This window comes from Apteryx mantelli, chromosome 26 (assembly GCF_036417845.1).
Source record: "Apteryx mantelli isolate bAptMan1 chromosome 26, bAptMan1.hap1, whole genome shotgun sequence".
Classification (NCBI taxonomy): domain Eukaryota; kingdom Metazoa; phylum Chordata; class Aves; order Apterygiformes; family Apterygidae; genus Apteryx; species Apteryx mantelli.
In genome coordinates this window covers 7,159,655-7,178,557 of record NC_090003.1, presented here as the reverse complement: position 1 = coordinate 7,178,557, position 18,903 = coordinate 7,159,655, and the positions used below count along the sequence as shown (strand labels likewise).

General features: G+C 38.3%; 1 protein-coding gene across 5 annotated transcripts; it reads right to left on the bottom strand.

Annotated features, from left to right (window-relative positions):
• Positions 1-200: 200 nt before the first annotated feature.
• On the bottom strand, positions 201-18,903 carry TNFRSF1B (TNF receptor superfamily member 1B). Of its 5 annotated transcripts, none has more exons than XM_067310991.1 (11): positions 18,811-18,903; positions 10,810-10,912; positions 8,200-8,328; positions 6,911-7,060; positions 5,923-6,016; positions 5,644-5,837; positions 4,790-4,864; positions 3,697-3,734; positions 2,973-3,243; positions 1,125-1,169; positions 201-386 (listed from the first exon to the last, which is right to left on the bottom strand). In XM_067310991.1, exons 1-11 carry the CDS (start codon positions 18,871-18,873, stop codon positions 331-333), a joined length of 1,218 nt encoding a protein of 405 aa, XP_067167092.1. In that variant the 5' UTR covers positions 18,874-18,903; the 3' UTR covers positions 201-330. The 5 variants fall into 5 exon arrangements, 4 of the variants coding, with proteins under 4 accessions (XP_067167092.1, XP_067167093.1, XP_067167090.1 ...); XR_010886375.1 differs by having other exon boundaries at positions 374-386; positions 1,125-2,350; XM_067310992.1 differs by lacking the exon at positions 1,125-1,169.

Genomic DNA, 18,903 nt, shown 5'->3' with positions numbered 1-18,903 from the left:
TCCTAGTGCCTATGCGCAGGCAGTGGTTAATGAGATGGCAGTTGATCAATCCTCCTTTAAATTAGGCAGTAACAATGAGAGAAATAAAATTGTTTTGAACACAGTAGTTCAAACTGTGAAATGAAACAACCCCTTCTAAAAATAAGAATTTTAATGTAAAGACATACATCATTATAAAAATATAGACTTTTTTTACTCTTTATAAACAAATACAAGCCCATTTTTCACACTTTCAACATAAAACTTGGATTTTCCTTCTACCATGCAGCTCCATAATTTGAAAACCCAATGAATTTACTGCCATAAGCAGTAAACTTTTTTAAACATTTTTTAAACTTCTTCAAAAATCTTCAGCTGCTTCTTCAACGTGGTCCCAATACTGGGAGCTGATGAACAAGATATGAAAATGTTCAGTACAGTGCAGGAGGTTCAAAGCAACATATAAAATTAGGTACTTTTCTTGCATAAATCCTGCAATTTTGTAATAGTATCAGTGTTTCCATTTTGTAGATCTTTGCATCTTTTCTGAAAATTATCTTCAAGTACAAGTTTAAAATACCATTCTACAAAGTTTTCATAGTAGGATTAAAAGTCTGTTTGCCATTTCTCAGTTCCAGAGAAAATGTGAATAAACTTGACAGAAATATAAATTTTAAGCTTCCACATAAACTCAGTTCTGACTCTCTTCTGTAGTTGTAGAATAAATGCTATTCTATTCCAAGATATCCTTTTTCAACCTAAGGCCTCAGAAACAACAAATGCATTTAGTTACTCTTGAGGTAAGCCAGTATGTTTTTGTGAAATAAATGAAAAAATTATGACTGCTGTCTGATTTCACTTAAATATAATTCAGACAACATATTACAAATTCTGGTTGAATATAGACACCACAAGTGTCAGTTAATCCACATACATAAAGCATAACTATGGGAAATGCAGTCCTAGAAACTGAATTCCAAAAGCATGAATTCAAGAAGAACCTCTACTAATTTTTTTTAAGAGGTGGATGGATCTTCAGCGTGGATCAACAAGTGGAGGACAACAGGATTTTCTGGTTCTGAGGTTTGAATCAATTCCACTTTTCACAGATTATGCCATGCAATCATCAAGAGATAGTCCTTTACCTGAGGTGAAAGGGGGTGAGCTGTCTGGATCTTCTCTAATGTTCACTGTAATGTAGAGAAAAATATTTTGCGTTTATGGTTAACCTTGATAACCTCAAAAATGAGGTCAGAATCAGTCAGGGAACCATATTAAAACAGCCATGACACGAAGATGTCAGACTTTAGAACCATCAATAAAAGGAATTTACTGTCTACTTCAAGATAACAACTAGTTAATCTAGATTTCTTTTTCTAAATATGTACAGCTAATGAAATAACAGAATAGTTGTAATCTAGTATAAAAACTGCTGTAAAAGATTTTGCTCCTCAATATACTTAAGCTTGAATTGTAAAGTTTGGTCCAAGGATGAAAGGAAGCAAATCATAATAATAAAAAATATCCAAAGGGCTAGTAGAAATACGTACATGAAGATAGGAAGTTGAATGGAATAGTTTTAAATTTAAAACCACTTGAATAGCTTATTAGCATTAGATGACTGATCATTTAATTCCAGTCTCTTAGAAGGGCTGGTTGCAGTCATGTTCTCAACAGGTAGTATATATGAACCCAAATTATCATCACAAGAAGTCTCAGCAGAAAAGTCAGTGGCATAAAGTTAGAAAACAGTTCCTTTTCAAAGCTAACAAAGGTCTCTCTCGGGTATGGTCAAGATGTATCACAGAAAAAAGGGAAGAGTAGGGCATTAAGTTTAAAAGGAAAGAAAGCATTAAAAAAGTGGTAGCTTCTTATAAACTGCAAAGATCGTCTTTTGAGTCTCAAGGCTGACAAAAAAAAAGGTTTAAAACCTCAAAAACTCCCATGTTTATGTTCATCTGAGATTTCAAGTCTCTGTAGGAATGCTACATTTAACATAATGTTTATTTTAGAAGCTCAGAGGTTGTTCGATGAATTTTATCAGTCAATCAATACATGATCTGTAATCTCCTTTAACTAGTTTTCATCCCCACATCTTGAATACCCAGAGGAAACTTCTTTTCTTCTGGAAGTAAGTCTTGAAGTAAATTGTCCTCGGTTTCCACTGAGATCTGAATTTCAGTTTCTTTTTTCAAGCGGTTTTCTTCTTTTGAAAGGGGAACTTCTTCCCCTGTTGGAGAATAATGGGGAGTATTTCCATAATCCATGCTAGATGAACTAGTCTGTTCTGGGAACTGGGAACTGCAGTCCGAATTACATACTTTAACAATACAAGTCACATTCACCTGTGTTCCTCCATTACCAGAGTGTTCTATCAAATAAACAAAAAACACATTAAGCATGGAAGAATGAAACCCAGAGTAGAATGGTTGGATTCTTTATCCGGTTCTTTGACTTACAGTTAAAATAGACTCTAACTTCTCCTTGCTTGCAATTTATGCAAGCTGGTGGAGTTGATTCTGCAACTTTTAATTTTTTTTTTGATACAATAAAATCTACATTATCATCCCAGGGATTAAAACAAAAGAAAACTACTAATACAGAGACCTGGATCACAGTCAACTCCCTGTCCATCTGTTTCTTTTTTCTTAATCCCCATTCCATTTCAGATGCCTTTGCCAATCATCTTTTCTTACTGCTCCCTTTGTCTCTTTCTCCCACTCACAGGAACATGCCTACCATTACACTGATTCCCTAGTCTTCAAAAAACAGTTTTGCAGCTGAGCACACTGAGCACACTGTCTTTACTGTTCCAGGCTGACAACTTAAAGCAACCACTTCTCCTTTAAAAAGTTCCTAAATACTCTCTCTGCTGAACATGGCTCTGATGTTTTACACTGCCATTTAAACTTCTGCCAAAAAACTCATAACTGATAATCAAATTTCAAGAGGTTCTGGAACATTCTGATATATGATCTTTGACAGACTCTTACCTGAACTTGCAGAGTTGTGTCTGCCTCCACTGTGAAGCTTACAACCTTCTGTGGCTGAATGTTGTTGCTGAAATCCTTCTGTTTCTTTCTTTTCATTGTTCTTGTTACTTATTACACTGACCCTTGTAGACCCATCTGGATTATTCAGAGAGCTACTGCTTGACCCCGGAGTTTCTAAGAGATGCTGTTCCTCCTGTTCGGAGTTACTGGAGTTCTGTGATCCTGTATTTCTTATTTTTTTGTCACACTGCTTCTCTGTAGGGCAAAAAGGCTGGAATATTTGCAGAAAAATGCAGAACATTAACCTTTAAAAAAAATACTAACAAAAAAATGGTCAGCACTTAGGTATCTAAAGAAACTACTGATAATCTCCATTTGCACAGTGATAACCGTAAATAAAATTCATACTAGCTCATCCGGTATTCAACAAAATAAATCTGTCTCCTGAAGGCATCTACAACACTTTACTGATTATCTAGGGAACAAGGCTCTGAATCACACCTATGTTATATGGCTAAATAGCCTGAAATAATGTGAGGATGGGTCAGTCAGGACAGGTATATCTTAGGCACTAATTTGGGGACCAAACCAGCCCCTCCTCACTACAGTTTTAGCTTTCTGCTGTGCAATTTTCTTATACTGGTAATTAGTTAAGATGGCATGCTTTCTATATAACTATTAAAGAAATGGAGAAGATGAAAAGAAATGAATGAGTCACACTCACCAGATCTGCTTCTCTAGTTGATGGAGAATATAAAAGCGCTGCAAGTGAGGAAAGAGTTCATTAACAGCAAAATTTGTTTAAGTTGCAAAAGCTTCCCTCTTAACTAGCCTGAGTGATACCCTCTGCTGCTAGAGTAAACTCCAATGTACATTTAGTTTTATTTCCTCTATGCTCTGTGGAGGAAGCCAGATTGCTAGTGCATGCTGGTTTATAATTTTGTAAATTTTGTAAATTTTTGTATTGCACTAATTTTGTAAAGTGCACTGAATTTGGCCAGTGAACAAAGAGGATTCCGTGCATGAATTAAACAATCATTTTTCTTTAGTACAGTGTCAATGAGAAAAGGTACCAGTAACAATAAAATATGTCCATGACAGTAAAATGATAGTAATAACATCTGGTAATGTCTAATACCTAAATGATGAAGCACAAAATATTTAATAAGCTGCAGTAGGAGATTGCTGCACAGTTGTCCAACTCCACTGGGATGTTGCATGTTTAGACAACTATCTATAATCTAAGGAATAAGAGATCTGAATAGGGCACCTGCTTCATATCCCCATATTGAGATGAATTTCACCCCATGTGATCTAATAAAGAAACATTTAATATAAATGCATATGGAATCCTTCAGAGTATTTTTTCTATTCTGGTTTTCTGTGGCTGCAAAGTTTATGTGAACACGGTGCTTTGCATGAGTTTTTCATTAGTCTCTCTTTCTCCTATTGACCTTTGAATCCTTTGGCCAATTCAACCCAAATATAACAGAGGAATGAGGTCAAAAGTTCCTCTGAACTTTCCTGAAAGTTTCCTGAAGCTAGGTTACCAGCCAGTGAACCAGGACATGCAAATAAACATCCTCTCCCCTTGTAAAAAAATAAAAATAAATAAATAGTGAACTCGCATATTATTAGACATCAAAGAATCTGCACATTAGTGAGCTTGCATCCATATCCGGCCATGAGAAAAACTTCGAAGCTAGCACCTTCTAAGACACTAAAATCAGTCAACCACTAGGCTCAAATTAGTAGGAAACCAGGTGTTATTATTTCTGATGCTTACAGAATTGTTTATTTCACTGCATGAATCTTACCTTTTTTTTTGGAGACTAAGCAATATCCCAAAACAGTGATTATCAAGACCAAAAACAATGGCCCTGTTACTGATCCTGAAAATAAAAAAAGAAAGGTAAGTTATTTAGCAGGTCCATCTGCCAAAGGAGAGAATTAGAAACAAGTAGTTTCATAGTTTCTGTCCATGACTATAAAAGTTAAATTTACAAGTAGCCGCTGTGTCTGACATTCACATTTGATGTCGGATTATTGAGTACCAAGGTCGCATTTCAGTCTCCACAACTTCATAAAATTGAATTTTCCTGTGCTGAAAAGTGAGGACAGATTTCTGGCCTCAGACACAATAGGAGCCTCACTAGGCTAGCAACAGTTCATTAAGTATAAGGCCAGGCAGCCCAGAATGCTCCTGAACACATATGCCTGCAGGACAGCCTGTGAACAGCAGAGAATATGTCCGCGCTTATCAATGCTATAAGGATTTCCTATCCTGGGAAAGGCTGCCAGAAGTCTCCAAAAGCCACTTTCCAGGAGGATCGGTAAGTCAAGTTCGCCTCAGCCTAGAATCTAAGATGCAAGCCCTTTCTACCAGCTACCCCTTCACAGCAGCAATTCTCAGGAAATGCATTGCATAGTCTAGTTCTGCACTTTTTGGAAATATTGCCAGAATTATGAGGACTGTAGAATGCACTGAGGCAGGGCAGATATATAGGTAAATAATATGCAACTCAATACAAGCAGAGTCCTATTGAATTAACTCTGCTGTTCTGAGGTTCTGTCTGGGTACAGGTAATTGGTCTCTGAAAGAAACTGAGAACTAAATGCAACCTTGCTTCCTAGTCAGACAAAAATGACTTTGAAAGAATTAATAACTCACCAATGATATGAGACATATCAGGTGCAGTGCTTAGAATGACAGGTCGAGTTAATATTTCAGGTCTGGTAGAAGTTGAGCTTTGGGTCAGGATGGGTTTCACATAAGTGTGAGGTAGAGCTGTGGCAAACACTATTCCTGAGTCACTGCAAACAGTGTCATTCATGCTGTTTCCTGGAATAGCCACTGATTTACAACTGCAAGAAACAAAAAGAGAGGTTAGAAAAGAAATCAACCCTAGGCACAGTTAAAGGTTGCTATTAGACAGAAATGCTGGCTTACACTGTATGCGGTATACAGCTGGTATTGTAAGATTCTTCATCTGAAAAAGTTCCAGGAGGACAAGGTTTACATTCTGTATCTGTGCTGTCTGTTCCTTTACACAAATAGAAAAACTCCAGTTAGTCATCTAGTGAGAACCAAGAATGAATAATCAAGGTCTGTGGTACAGATCCTGGAAGCGATACAGAGGCAGTACACAAAATACAGACTGTGACTGTCACAAAAGCAATTAATATGAAACATCCCACCCAAACACAAAGCAGAAGATTCATCAGCTGTTACTTCTGTGCCCTTGATACTCAGTCTTTTTCAAAGACTGTTAAAACCTACAAAAAAGTTAAAATGTAGCACTACAGACAATGCTGAGCCTTTTTGCTAGTCCCTAAGAGGCTGACCACCTATACCATTCTGCTGCAATTTTGGCTCAAGTGTTTCTTAATTTCATACAATTAATAGGCAATCCACCTCTCTGAATATTGTTTTCATCTTGAGACAACTACACTGTCAGAGCGGTAAATTTCATCATCTAATAAAGAGAAATTAATTCCTCTGCACAACAGCATAGAGTCATCATTACTTACTATATCCTAAATTCAACCTGAAGGCCTGTTTTAAGGTTTTAAGCAGGAATTATGTGGTCCTGAATCTGAGTCACTTGTATGAAAGAAATCACACAGTGCAGCAAAACAAAGGAAAATTAAGTTGGATCAGGGAACTTCATGATATATGATAATAAAAGATCAAGATATTTTGTCCCTTTCAATATGCCTCTTGAGAACATTGTTGCTCTATTTACTGCCTCCTTGCTAAGATAATGATTGCATTAGAAAGAATACATAACTGCATGGCATTAAAATACATTATTCCTGTAATTTACTGAGTTCAAGGCATATTAGGAAATATTTATGGACTATTACGGTAAAAATAACCCTCTTCATACAGTAAAGCTATTTTGCATGTAGATTCTGAGTGTTCAGAATTAAATTACCTTTTTTGGAAACTCGGTAACCTTTTCCACACTTCTTATGCACCCTACATATTTTGCAGTACTCATATATTTTTGAAATGCAGTACTCATTGGGTGGGCAGCTACAGATTCTGTCCTGTGACTTTGTGCACGTTTGAACCTGCACAAAACCTGTTTTTTAAACAAGAAAAAGACAAGATGCCATTAGCAACAATTAAAACCACTGTCTGCAATGTTTTAAGTGACTGTGAGGTGATGTACATATAGCAAAAACTGAAGACAATTTTGCAGCCTCTGACTAGTGTACCATGATTAAAAAAAAAAAGTTACATGCCCAACATCTGTATTTTCTGAAGAGTTGCTTCTCCTTTAGAGGTCAAATTTGCATTTGGAGAATTTACATTTGGAACTCTGTACCTACAGTTGTATCATGATCATAAATATACATATTTGTGTTATCTGTGCTCATCACTGCAGTATCTGGAGGCCATACTAAGATTTGTAGTCTATGCAGATCATGCAACTATATTTAAAGTAATTGGAAACCTTATTATGGACATTTTCAGCCTCTATTAATCAGTTTTGTAAGATTATCTATTTAGATCAGACCAAAGCTCCTTCAAATGACTTTGGATTGGATCCTTAACACTGATGAGTCAGATAGATACTTTTCTATATCAGTTTCCTTTAGAAACACCAGGGAATGATATGAATGGATTTGTTAGTCCACATTGTCTATTAGACCAACATACAGATGTATCATCTACTTCATGTACTATTAAGCTCCCTATAATGAACTGAACCAGCATCCTTTCACTGACTATGCCGCTTAGCAAATGAAATAAAAATAATATAGGATTATCACAACTGGTGTTTTGCTGTTGGCAGCCCAGCAGACAGACCGAGGAATGACTGGATGCTAGAAACAGAATTGTCCACTTACCCCTGTGAAAGTCAGGTCTTAGCTCCACTGGCCGGACAGTATAGGCAGGAAGTGACTCTACTAAAGACATTTGCGTCTATTTTAGGGATAGAGTGCCTTAGTTTCCAAGTATACAAGACTGCCGTCAAATCTTTAGGACGTAAAAAGAAAGGAGAGTGCTAATGGTCTACAGGACTTTTCCCTGTCTTTCTTCCAAAATCTTATCAGTATAAAAAACATGAGAATGAAAAATGTTCATTGGGAATATACAAGTGATAGATCCAAATCCTTGCGGAGTTTTCTTAGGAGAAGAGACCAGATTAAACCAAGTCAACTCTTGGAGCAGGCTGTTAAAGGCACAAAAGTCCCTTTAATAATTCAGGCCTACCTTTCCTGCAAGGTGGTAAGCAGGCAAAGCACTGAGGAGACCGATTCCATATCTCTGTATATGAGTTAGGTCCACAGGGACTGCACCGTGTGTCCACACTGTCAGTGCAGCTCTCTAACTTATATTGGCCTGGAAAAAACAGTAAAATCTCATCACTAGGAATCACTAGGAATTAAGATAAGTTTCATTCTTAGCTGTACAAAACTTTTCCCTTGACTGCCACTATCAGACAGGTAGCACGCACCAAGCAGGTTCTAATTTAAATGGGGATTGCATGTATACACAGGGAAAATCTGACCTCTTCTATGTCATTTGTGTTTGACACCTTTTCCTACATTCAATTCAGTGACTTCCAGACATCCTTAAAGCAAAAAGGCATCAATCCTGAAAGAAAATCTTGGCATGTGCTTAGATGCAGTTACCACAGTACATAAGAAAAAACACTTTTCTACCCTCACAGAAGATGTGTTTTGTCATGAAACACATAGGATGTTGCTTTATGCTGAAAGTCAGGCACATGCTAGAATGATGAATCTGGGTGAGGCCCTTACTACCCTTAAGAACAGCAAGTGAAGAAGGCATAATAAGTATCATTATCACAAACAGACCTGAATTAAAACTTCACCACTTGTCACTACTGAAAGGACATGAGCTCTAGCTCTTCACAGATGCTTATTCTTTTTCCTTCACCTAAAAGTTGTTAGCAGAGCAATGGCAAAGCCAGAAAAGAATCCTACAATGACTGTCCCTGAACCACTACAGGAGTGAAAAGGGACCCAGCAAACAATCTCGGAGGAGGCCCTGGGATTTGAGTGAATAATTAGGAAAAATTTTAAATGCCTCTTTCATCGTTTGCACTGCTCTGTTCCTTATGCCTCCACAATGACCTTTGAAACTGAACATCTTCAGCGAGTGCTAACAGATCAAAGCAATGAGTTTCTGAGGCTACTGGCACTCTAAATGAAATCAAAAGCTGTCAAAGATGGTTTCTCCAGGAACGCAGTGAGGTGAACACTTAGGTTTTTGGCAGATGGTTACTAGGAAAACCACTGCTACTCTTTCCACCAACTCTTCTCACTGAAGACAGAGTTCAGTGTAGTGGTGGGAATGAGTAAACAGTGTAATGGTGGGAACAAATAAACATAAGCTCCAACATATCCTTTTTAAAGAAAGGGAAGCACCTCAGCTCAGCCATTCCCTCCTTGCTTGAAAGGATGAAGAAGATAAAAGTCAATGTCTCACATCCTATACAAAAATAACCTGGAATATATCATCAGAAAGCAGGAGCCATCACTGAGAAAGTATTTGGAGCTTTTTGGAGAACTTCTGTTCTCCAAAAAGAGGGCTGGAGATGAGCCATGGAAACTATTGCCAAAGACTTTGTTTTTGAGTATACTTATTTAAAACTTAAAATACTGCCTCCCATATCCTGCTAATGATTTAGGCTCCAATTTTTTGTTAAATTATGGTAAAAACATTTCAAAATCACAATAACAAAAGTAAATATGTTAGGTTTCCTACAAATTGTTGTCCAGAGTTTGTTATTCTGAAAAATTAAAAGTTGGGGACAGAGTCATATTACAGACTGACCACCATTTACTGGAATAGATAGAGGTTTTAATTATGAATCATCATCTTTGCCTCCATTGTGTTTTTAACAAAGGAAGTTTGACAGATCGATCTAGACATTTTTTGTTAATTCAAGCAACTGTGGCTGCTTCAGCATATTCTGGTTTCCTGCTTAAACTTCCGGATCTCTCTGACAGGAACTCAGCATTTATGGAGACAAATTTTGTTTGCTCAGCATGTCATGAGACAAATATGCATTTTTTTGCTGTGTCTAATTTCATCATATAATGACAGCTTTTGGCACAAACTCTATTATTAAAATATCAGAATGTCACTACTACCAAAAAAAAAAAAAAAAAAAAAAACTCAACACCCCCATATGTCTGCACTCAATAGCTGTTTGCTAGCAAAAGATCACTAATAATTATCACTGGAGTGTAAGACATGACAACTCAAATCAGAAAAACAGTTTCAGAACTCTTGTATCTCTGTATTATCTCTAACAGTGGTCTGCAGTGGCTGCTTTACAGTAAAGACAAAAAAAACTTCCTTAATGAGCAATTATAGATTAACCTGCCCAGCGGAAATCCCCTTATATAAGTGATATTATTGAAGTACAGAAATTAAGCTCTACCTCATACCCTGTTTTACAATGCATGTGTTATTACCGGGCTTTGGTCCGATATGTGTTGTTTAATTTTTGTAATTTCATTAGTTAGCTGTTGCTTTTTTTTTTTTTTTTTAAACACAACGTGCAATTAAAAATTACTTTTTACTTACAAGAGCTCAGCAGCCTAGGTCACTCTCCTGATAAGCCCCAACTAGGTTAACCTTGTAACAAAACTCCAATTCTGGTAAACATTGTGTTTCTCTTGCAGATATTTTTACAGTCACAGCATTTTATGTTCTTCTAGCTAAGAGTGCATTAAAACAGCAAAATTCTGATGTTCTTCACATGCGTCAATAATCAAAACATACAGTGCTCATCTGAAAATTGATTGAATTTGGCCACGTAAAGTAATAGTGTAAATTATAAGTTACCTGGAGGGCACTGACTGCAACATTTATTAAGTCTTTCTTCATAGAATTCCCTGCTGGGGTCCTTGCACTGTGCAAACTGTGGTGTATAAGGCAAGGAATATTCCTAGGAGAAATTAAAGGGAAAATCATGAATCACAAGTCCATCCATCCTGACCGTCATGTAGAGATTCAAAAGAGACAAACATTTAAAGATCAGTGCGATTATAACCACCTTCCTTTCCAAGATGCTGATCCAGGCCTGACCAAATAGAAAGAAGCAGAGGCCAAAAAGTATAAGGAAAACAAACAGGTTAAAGCTACAATTCTATACCTTTCTGGCACATTTTTTCAACACAATAAAGACAGATTATAAGTTCAAAGCCTTTAAAAGCTACCATAATTAATGCATGTCTCATTCACAGTTCAACATACCAAACTGGCTTGAGTTCAACAAGACTTTGAGACCATTTAAAGGTTCCTCCGTTTCTGAAGATCTGTCTTCAATTTGTCACAGTGCCCAAAGTGATTTCTCCAGGTTTAATAGCCAGAAGAATACAGTGGAAACATGGGGTTAGCATCACAGCTGGCCACCAGTGAATCCCCAAAACCAAAGGGCTAAGTACTCTTTCTCAGCTGGCATGATTCAAAGAGCCTCATCATTCCAAATACTTTCTGATTCCTTTCTGAACCAGAGAGGCCTTGATGTTTTGAAAAAAATGATGTCCTCCAAAACAGCACTGCCTCTTCTGAAAAGGAGCAATTGTGTACTCTTAAAAAAAGTGCATATGAAACAGTCATAAAATACACTGTACTTAATTTTCAGCTCATATAAATCGGCACATCTCAATGACTTCAATGAACAAATGTCAAAATATTTGAGGAGCTGACATCTGTTTTCAAAGGGGAAAAACGTACTCAGTGTGAATAAAAGAGAAAGGCTAATGTTAGGTAGTACAAACGTAGGAGTTTCCTGCTAGATCAAAAGGATGCTGTTCAAAAACTATGTGACACTGCTCAGTTCCCTGCAGTCTGAAGAGATTGTTCCATGTATAGTCTATACACATTTAGAGAAGTACTTTACAAATATAATTAAAAAGAGAAATCAAAACAGGAACAAGCTCTTTGGAGGCCGGTAATGAAGATATCCTTCCTCCTTACTGAAACAACATGTTGATTATTTATTGTGTCTTCACATTACTGACAAAGTAGATTAGCACTTCCCGCTCTCAACAATTGCTTAAAAGGAACCCAATATTTTCTTAAGCAGCTTGTTGAAATATTTTACTTCTTATCTAGCTGTATATCAGAAACAGGGTTTGACACATCTACTCAATGGTCACCGTCAAAAAGAACCTTTTCCTAGAATGCGAAGGCAGAGAAAAGCCTTCTTGAATTTGAATATTCACTCGAGAAAAGAAAAAAGGAAGACAAACTATTTAGGTAGAAGTTTCACAGCTCTTCCTATTTAAAACACCAAAAGTTGGTGACACTGACCAGAATCAGGATGATTCTGATCTCCACTGATCAGTCAGTTGAGCTGAAGACTCAAAACCAGAGAGACTGGGGTAGGGTTTCACCCATACCCACCTCACTCTCTCACAGACAGATCAACGATAAACAGTCAAGTTGCAAACTGAAAAACAGAATAGTGAAGACCCTTTTAACAGCCTAGAAACTGCAGTGGGGTGGGGAAGAATGACAAGAAACCATTCTTCTCAAACACCAGAACAGGCTGCCTCTCTTCAGAGGCTGACACAGAAAGCATATATCCCAAGCAGAAAACAGGGACTGTACTTTAATGTAAAAAAATCCCACCTGCTTCCTGAAATCTGCAATTGCTCAACAAGGTATTGCCTTTATCTCTCAGAGCTTCTGGTGGGCAGGTGAAATAAGACTCAGTTGCTGAGCACAAACTGAATTTTTCAAATTCTGCTTTTTGTCTTTTGATGAGAACAAAGCCAGTTTTACAGGAGCTATACTGCAGTCGCAAATGCCTCCAAAAACTCCTCTGGCCTCCACTTTTGCTTTGCAGTAAGAGGGCTTACTTAAAGGTGGCTTGCTCGAGGATTGAAGACTTTGAAGCAGAACCAGGAGGTTGGCTTCAACATTATTAGTTTCATCATTATCAATGAGAATAATAATCATAATAATTCAAAAAGAAAAATAAGACTTTCCAAAACCTTCTAGGTTCAGTGACAACTGCTAATGCTGGACTTGGTACTGTACCCTCACAGGAAGGGCAGTAAGTCATAGAGAAACCACACCATTTGCAAATGTGAGCTGACACTATAATCTGATGAAGAAGGGGAGAAGGGCTCTGCTCTCATCATAAGTACTTTTAGTTTAAGTTCTTTTCTTGTTTATTAAGGGAAGAAAAATCAAGTGCTGTAGCTGCATTTTTGCAGTCACAACAATAAACTTCATTAAAACAAACACTGAGCATATTTTTAATCTGAAAACTTCACTGCAAGCACACACACAGAAAAAGAGAGAAATACAACAAACCACATCACAAATTATCCTGCTGGTGAGGCTTCCCGGCAAGAAATGTTCTTACCTCATCCTCTGCGTTATCTGCTGTAAATACTGTCCTGAGAGTTAAAGTCACAGGAAAACCTTAGGTCTATGGGTTCACATCTGTTTCTCTCAAGTCGTGCTTGAAAGGATATCTCTACTGACTGATACAATCTTCCTGAGAGTTTATCTGATGAGCTGTGGCTCTTGATGACATACAATTGACAATTTCTTGCCAACTATCCTTAAAGAACATTATGGGAAAGTAAAAATGACTTGTAACTCACTTAGACACAATTTACACACGCACATGAGCTCAGCTTTGCTCCCACTGGGGGGATGCCATTAATTTCAGTAGTTATTTTCAAAGTAAGTTCGTTTAATCAGACTACTGTCAAGGTCAACGGCCAGATCTCCTACTCTACTGGAGCAAATGTAGGCCTCTTAGTTGGTGTAAAACTCTCCTGGCTTCCTTGGCTACAAGAAGACTCCACTTTTTCTAGCCATCTCAGCAATTTTAGGGTCTGGGTTGGACGGTGCAGTATTTGCTCCCCAAACCAGAAGTCTCTGGCATTCAGGTCTATTGGCTACTTTGGGCTGAAAGACTGACAAAGAGCAGGGGACCAGAATCTATCACGTAATCTTTACATTTTATTGCTGTTTGCACGTCCCGTATGTCCTTATTTTGTCTTCTGCTTTTACTGCGACTCTGTTCTGCAAGTAGATTATGATAAGAAAAATAACCTTTTATTTAAAGGGCTCCCTAATTATGGAAAATAAGAAGGAAAACCCACTGAATTTAAAAATTATGTAAATATGAAACCCTTTCATGGTCTGATATGACTCATCTGAAAACAATCAAAAATAAAACCTGTTCTCAGGTTAAGTTCTCAGTTATGAACGAGGTAACAATAGCCCAGAGAAACATTTTTGAGGAAGAAAATGCTGAAAAGCTTATATTGCATCTTTTGGGCTAGCCTTAAAATTTCTCAGATTAGGTAGCAGTGTCTAATGACAGCAGACTTTTAAAGACATTTGTACAGACAAAATGAATTTGGAAGATTTCATTTAATCTGATGGATGCCAGTAGAGGCAAAATGTCTCCTCTATCTAGCGACAGAGGCGTGAACATTATTAAACAACAAATTTGGTCTACCTCTATGCATACTGATCAAATTAGGCAACTTTTTTTAGCTCTTGGTTCTTGTGCTGGGATATCAGCACAAGAAAGGTGAGTAGCCTCTATTTGCTCAAATCAGAACTGAGTAAACTGTGATTGTCCTTGACTACGCAACTCACTAGTAAATACTTTTGCAATGTCCGTGCGTTGCGCAATAATGGAGAAGTTATGTACAAGTCGTCAGTGACTCAAGATTCTCTCCCCAGAGTCCCTGCATTGTTTGCATCATTTTCCTATCTGCCTTACAGACATCCAGTAGATAGGCGATCCTATTTGGAGAGGAGTAGGCCAGCAGCAGCCTCCATCCAGCTGTAAGGTTAGTACAGACTCTTCCAAATATGTGTGTTCAAGTACAATTGTTTCCAAGATTCCCCATATCCTATCTCCCCTGGGAGAGAAAACTAGCAGAGTACATGCCAGTATCCCATGATTTTCAGGCTGCAGCTGTACCTGTGCTAGTGGAGGGAACACTAGCGGAGGGAAAGGGCTTATGGACTGTCCCCTCCCACGCAGTCACGCAGAGGTCAACCACAACTGAGACCCTAATGTCTGTACCAGAGCTGAGCCTGTGTTACAAAGTTCAAATCCAGATTTGGATTCACACTTCTTCAAAATCAGAAAGACCTGATCCAACGCACCAGCCTGACTCTATCTACTGGGGAGGAAGGCCAAGGTCAGGCCAGGCCTTAGCTTTCACTGCACTGTGATAATGTAAGGCATTCCCTGTGTGCTGAGTACTAGTTAGAATAAAGAAAATTTCCTTCAATTCCTGCCTTACAGTTTGTCCCTATGTTCTTGGACTTTATGTTTAATTAAATTTAAGCATCTTCAATAGGAGAAATAAGACATCTAATGCTATATATGTGCTCATCCATTTACATAACATTCAGTTTTACTTAAGGACGTCATTTAAAACAAAGATGTAAACACACATTTCAATCCTAACTCAAATTTCTACATATTTATTGGTTTCCTTTTCTTACAGTTGATTTCTTCACATTCAAGCTGTCAAACAAAGGAATCTGAACAGGAACTACATCTGGCATATAACGTTCTCTACGCATATGAAACCACAATGAAGTCACCAAAGACTCTGACATATGAATCTGTTTCTATGGAAAGGACCTGTGGTAGAGAGATGCTGTTTGCTGAGCATAAGTCTAAGACAGGAAAACACAGAATTATATTTCAAATATCTAAAACTGGTCCTGTAGAGAATGAATTCTGTTTAGGATTAAATTTGTCACAGATAATAGCAAGTCTCACTGAAATCAGTGGAAGTTATATCAGGGTGTCAGGCTGTACCAGCTATACTCAAAGCATAAGGCTTCATTTAAAGTTGCTTTCCTGCAAATACTGCTCTAAGATTATGTTTCTCTTACGTTAATTGTTCTCACATCCTATATTCTAATTTATGTCTGTAAAGACAAAATACCTATGAACTGTTTAAGGCATTTTGCAGAAGTAAATGTTGTTGTATAAGCAAGAGTCCTGCATAGCCACAGATAAACAGATTTACAATTCCACCTTCCCCCTCCCCTGAAGAAAACAGTATCTTTTTCCTTACTGTTAGAGGTACTCACATTGGCACTCACCATCATAATATGAGTATGTTCATTTTCCCTGAAAGGGATGACATTAGTCTGCATAGAATATGGAACCTATTCACAATATGCAAAAATAATAGAAGCAAGGCAAAGTTTGTAGGGAGAGATAATATCTTTTATTACATAAACGTATACATTTGGAAAAACATACACATTTTCAAGGATATCAGCTCTTCTGTTTCAAAACTTCAGGCTTGTGTATCCAAAAGCTGGTCTGTTTTCCCAAATGTTGCTTTAATAAAAGAAATTATCTACTAAATCAAGATTTGATACTTAAGAGTAACAGGGACTGTCAAAGCTGATGTGCCTGAAAATCGACAGTTTCCCTGCAGAAAGCGAAGGTACTCACATGAACAAGGGGGGGAAGCAAGAGGAACAACAGATTGCAGGCCTGAAAGGCAGAAAGACAGGTCGCATCCTCATCACCTGTCAGGGAAGGGCAACTGGTGAGCAAGTTCCCAAGGAAGGATCAGCAAGTCAGGATTGGCCACATTAAGTCTGAGCTCAAACAGAGACATCCTGGAAGACACACCTAATGGAGACAGGTTGATACCTAATATTGAAAGCAGAGTAGGAACGGAGAAAATATGTAAGCCCTAAGTGTAAAGATGACAGATGAAACTGTGTGAGGAAGACAGACAGCCTCAGGGTGTAAAAGAGAAGACATAGTTTTGTTTTATAAAATGCAGGGAACACATCCACAAAGACTTCTTATAATATGATATCTTGGGAAAATTTAAAATGATTATTTCTGTGTTGTTGAGTGGGTATACATTTTAAATTACGTGTCCTTTGCCTTCTATTGTGTGTACATTTATACTTAACTGAAGCTCAGCAGAGTTTATATCTGGCAATCCTGTCAAGGGCTTCAGTGTATAAACCCTGCCACTTCTGGCCTCATTCCTCTTTTATATCCTGTAATGCTAGAGTTCTTCTGCATTACACGCACACATGAAATCAATAAGGGAGACAGGGAATAATACTAGAAAACCTGAGCCAAAACCCAAACCAAGACACTTGTCTTCTTTGGGGACACTGGGACCTGGACTGGACAGATTATCTGCAGCTGTGTCTTAACGAGACCAGGCCAAAAGCTGGCACAGAAGAGCTCACACCCTAGGGACAAATCAAACTCAGCAGCATAAGCCTATTTCTAGGTGTCAAGAGGTTGCGACCTGCCTAGTCACCCTCTTAAGATGCCCAAGGTACCAGCCAAAAAACACTGCCAGAAGGGATAAGTGTCTTTTAGGCCAAATGCTGGAAATGGCATTTTGGTATTATTTTGAAACAGATTTCTGCACAGATCAGCAACTATACTGCACAGCACATTGCACAGCTTTGCAAAGGACAGATATTTAGGTTTCAGGCTACCAAGAAAGTTTCTATTAAAAGCATCTGGTGACTGAATTGTTCAAAGTGGCAAAAATTATGTTCAGTTCCTGTGAGTAACACCCAGGCTAGACTGCTTCAGATAATTCAGGCTGAATGAGAAAAACTAGAAAAAGTGTGTCACTCAAGAACTATTGCTTTACTGGATTCTCTCCCTCAGCAAAGCCAAACTAAGTTTACTTTAACTGGTCACTTTTAAAAATTGGTAGAACAGGCAGATTTTTTCCAGCTCTGTGGCAGATACAGTGTTTCTGAAGCTTTTTTTTAAGTTATATATGGACTTTTCTTTGGTTTGGCAAAACCCTGAGGACAATGAGAAAAGTGATGCTGAAAATTCCTCCATGCTTTCCACCATTACAGAATCATGGTTTGGCTGAGAGAAGACTTAATTCGTTTTGAATCACTCAGCCCTTTATTGAGGGTGACAGCAAGGAGCATGAGGCAACTTTACCGTTACATTTTGGTGATAGGGTCTGCTACAGTTCTGAGACTCTCCCTTCCTTACCTTCACCATCCTGTCCAGTCCAAAGTATTCAGGGAACCAGGTCCAAAATACTGTCACCTTAACAAGCCAGGGCTGAATTCAAAATGGTTGAGATACAGCTGAAAATATTAATCTAATCTATTATCAACCCATTATAGCACCCATTCCACCTTAAAAGACCACTGAATTCCAGGTTCAGTATACATTCTGACACCCTGCTCATCTTCTTCCATTTAGTCTTATCAAGGCTAAATGAAAATAATTAAGTAAATACGCAAATAACATGCACATCCCATAACAAAGCAATGATCTAGACATCTCAGAATCGTTTCCACATTTATCTTCATAACCCAGTACACTTTAAAAAAGATGAAAAAATGCTGTCAATATACCCCCACAGCATAAACTCAAAGTGAAAGAGATCTCATCAAGCTCTTTGGTTTAAACAGTTAAAAACATTCACCGCCAAACAGAAATCTAGCTGGCTATAAAACAGAACAGACACAGCTGGATCACATCAGGTCTTAGATGTAAATTAAAGGGCTCTTCTATGTAAATAGGGAATGGCTTGAAACGATCCGATAAAGCACAACGAGCTCTTCCTGTTTAAACAACGGTGTAAAACACATACAGATCTTGCGCTCTGCACTTGCCAGCACACTCGTAGCCTTTACAAACATTGCAAACCAGCCCGAAAAGTCAACCCCGCTTCTAATGAAAATCCCGGAAAGATGGTTAGTCATTGCTCCGGGAAGCCAGGAAAACGTAGCAAAAGGGAGCGGGGCGAGGGAAGGCGTTAAAGGGAGCTAAGGGGGGGGGGGGGAGGCGAGCCCCGGCAGCGCACTCACCCCGCCGCCCGCGGCGCCGCCGGCCTGGAGGAGCGCGGCGAGGAGCGCCCAGCGCGGCCCCATCCCGCCGCCGACTGAGCCGCTCCCGGGCCC

Coding starts and splice junctions, on each gene's coding strand:
- TNFRSF1B (XM_067310989.1), bottom strand. CDS start 18,873: ATGGGGCCGCGCTGGGCGCTCCTCGCCGCGCTCCTCCAGGCCGGCGGC. Junction 7,061..8,199: donor CTTACCACCTTGCAGGAAAG/GTAGGCCTGAAT, acceptor TTTAAAAAACAG/GTTTTGTGCAGGTTCAAACG. Junction 4,865..5,643: donor TGATATGTCTCATATCATTG/GTGAGTTATTAA, acceptor TTTTATTTTCAG/GATCAGTAACAGGGCCATTG.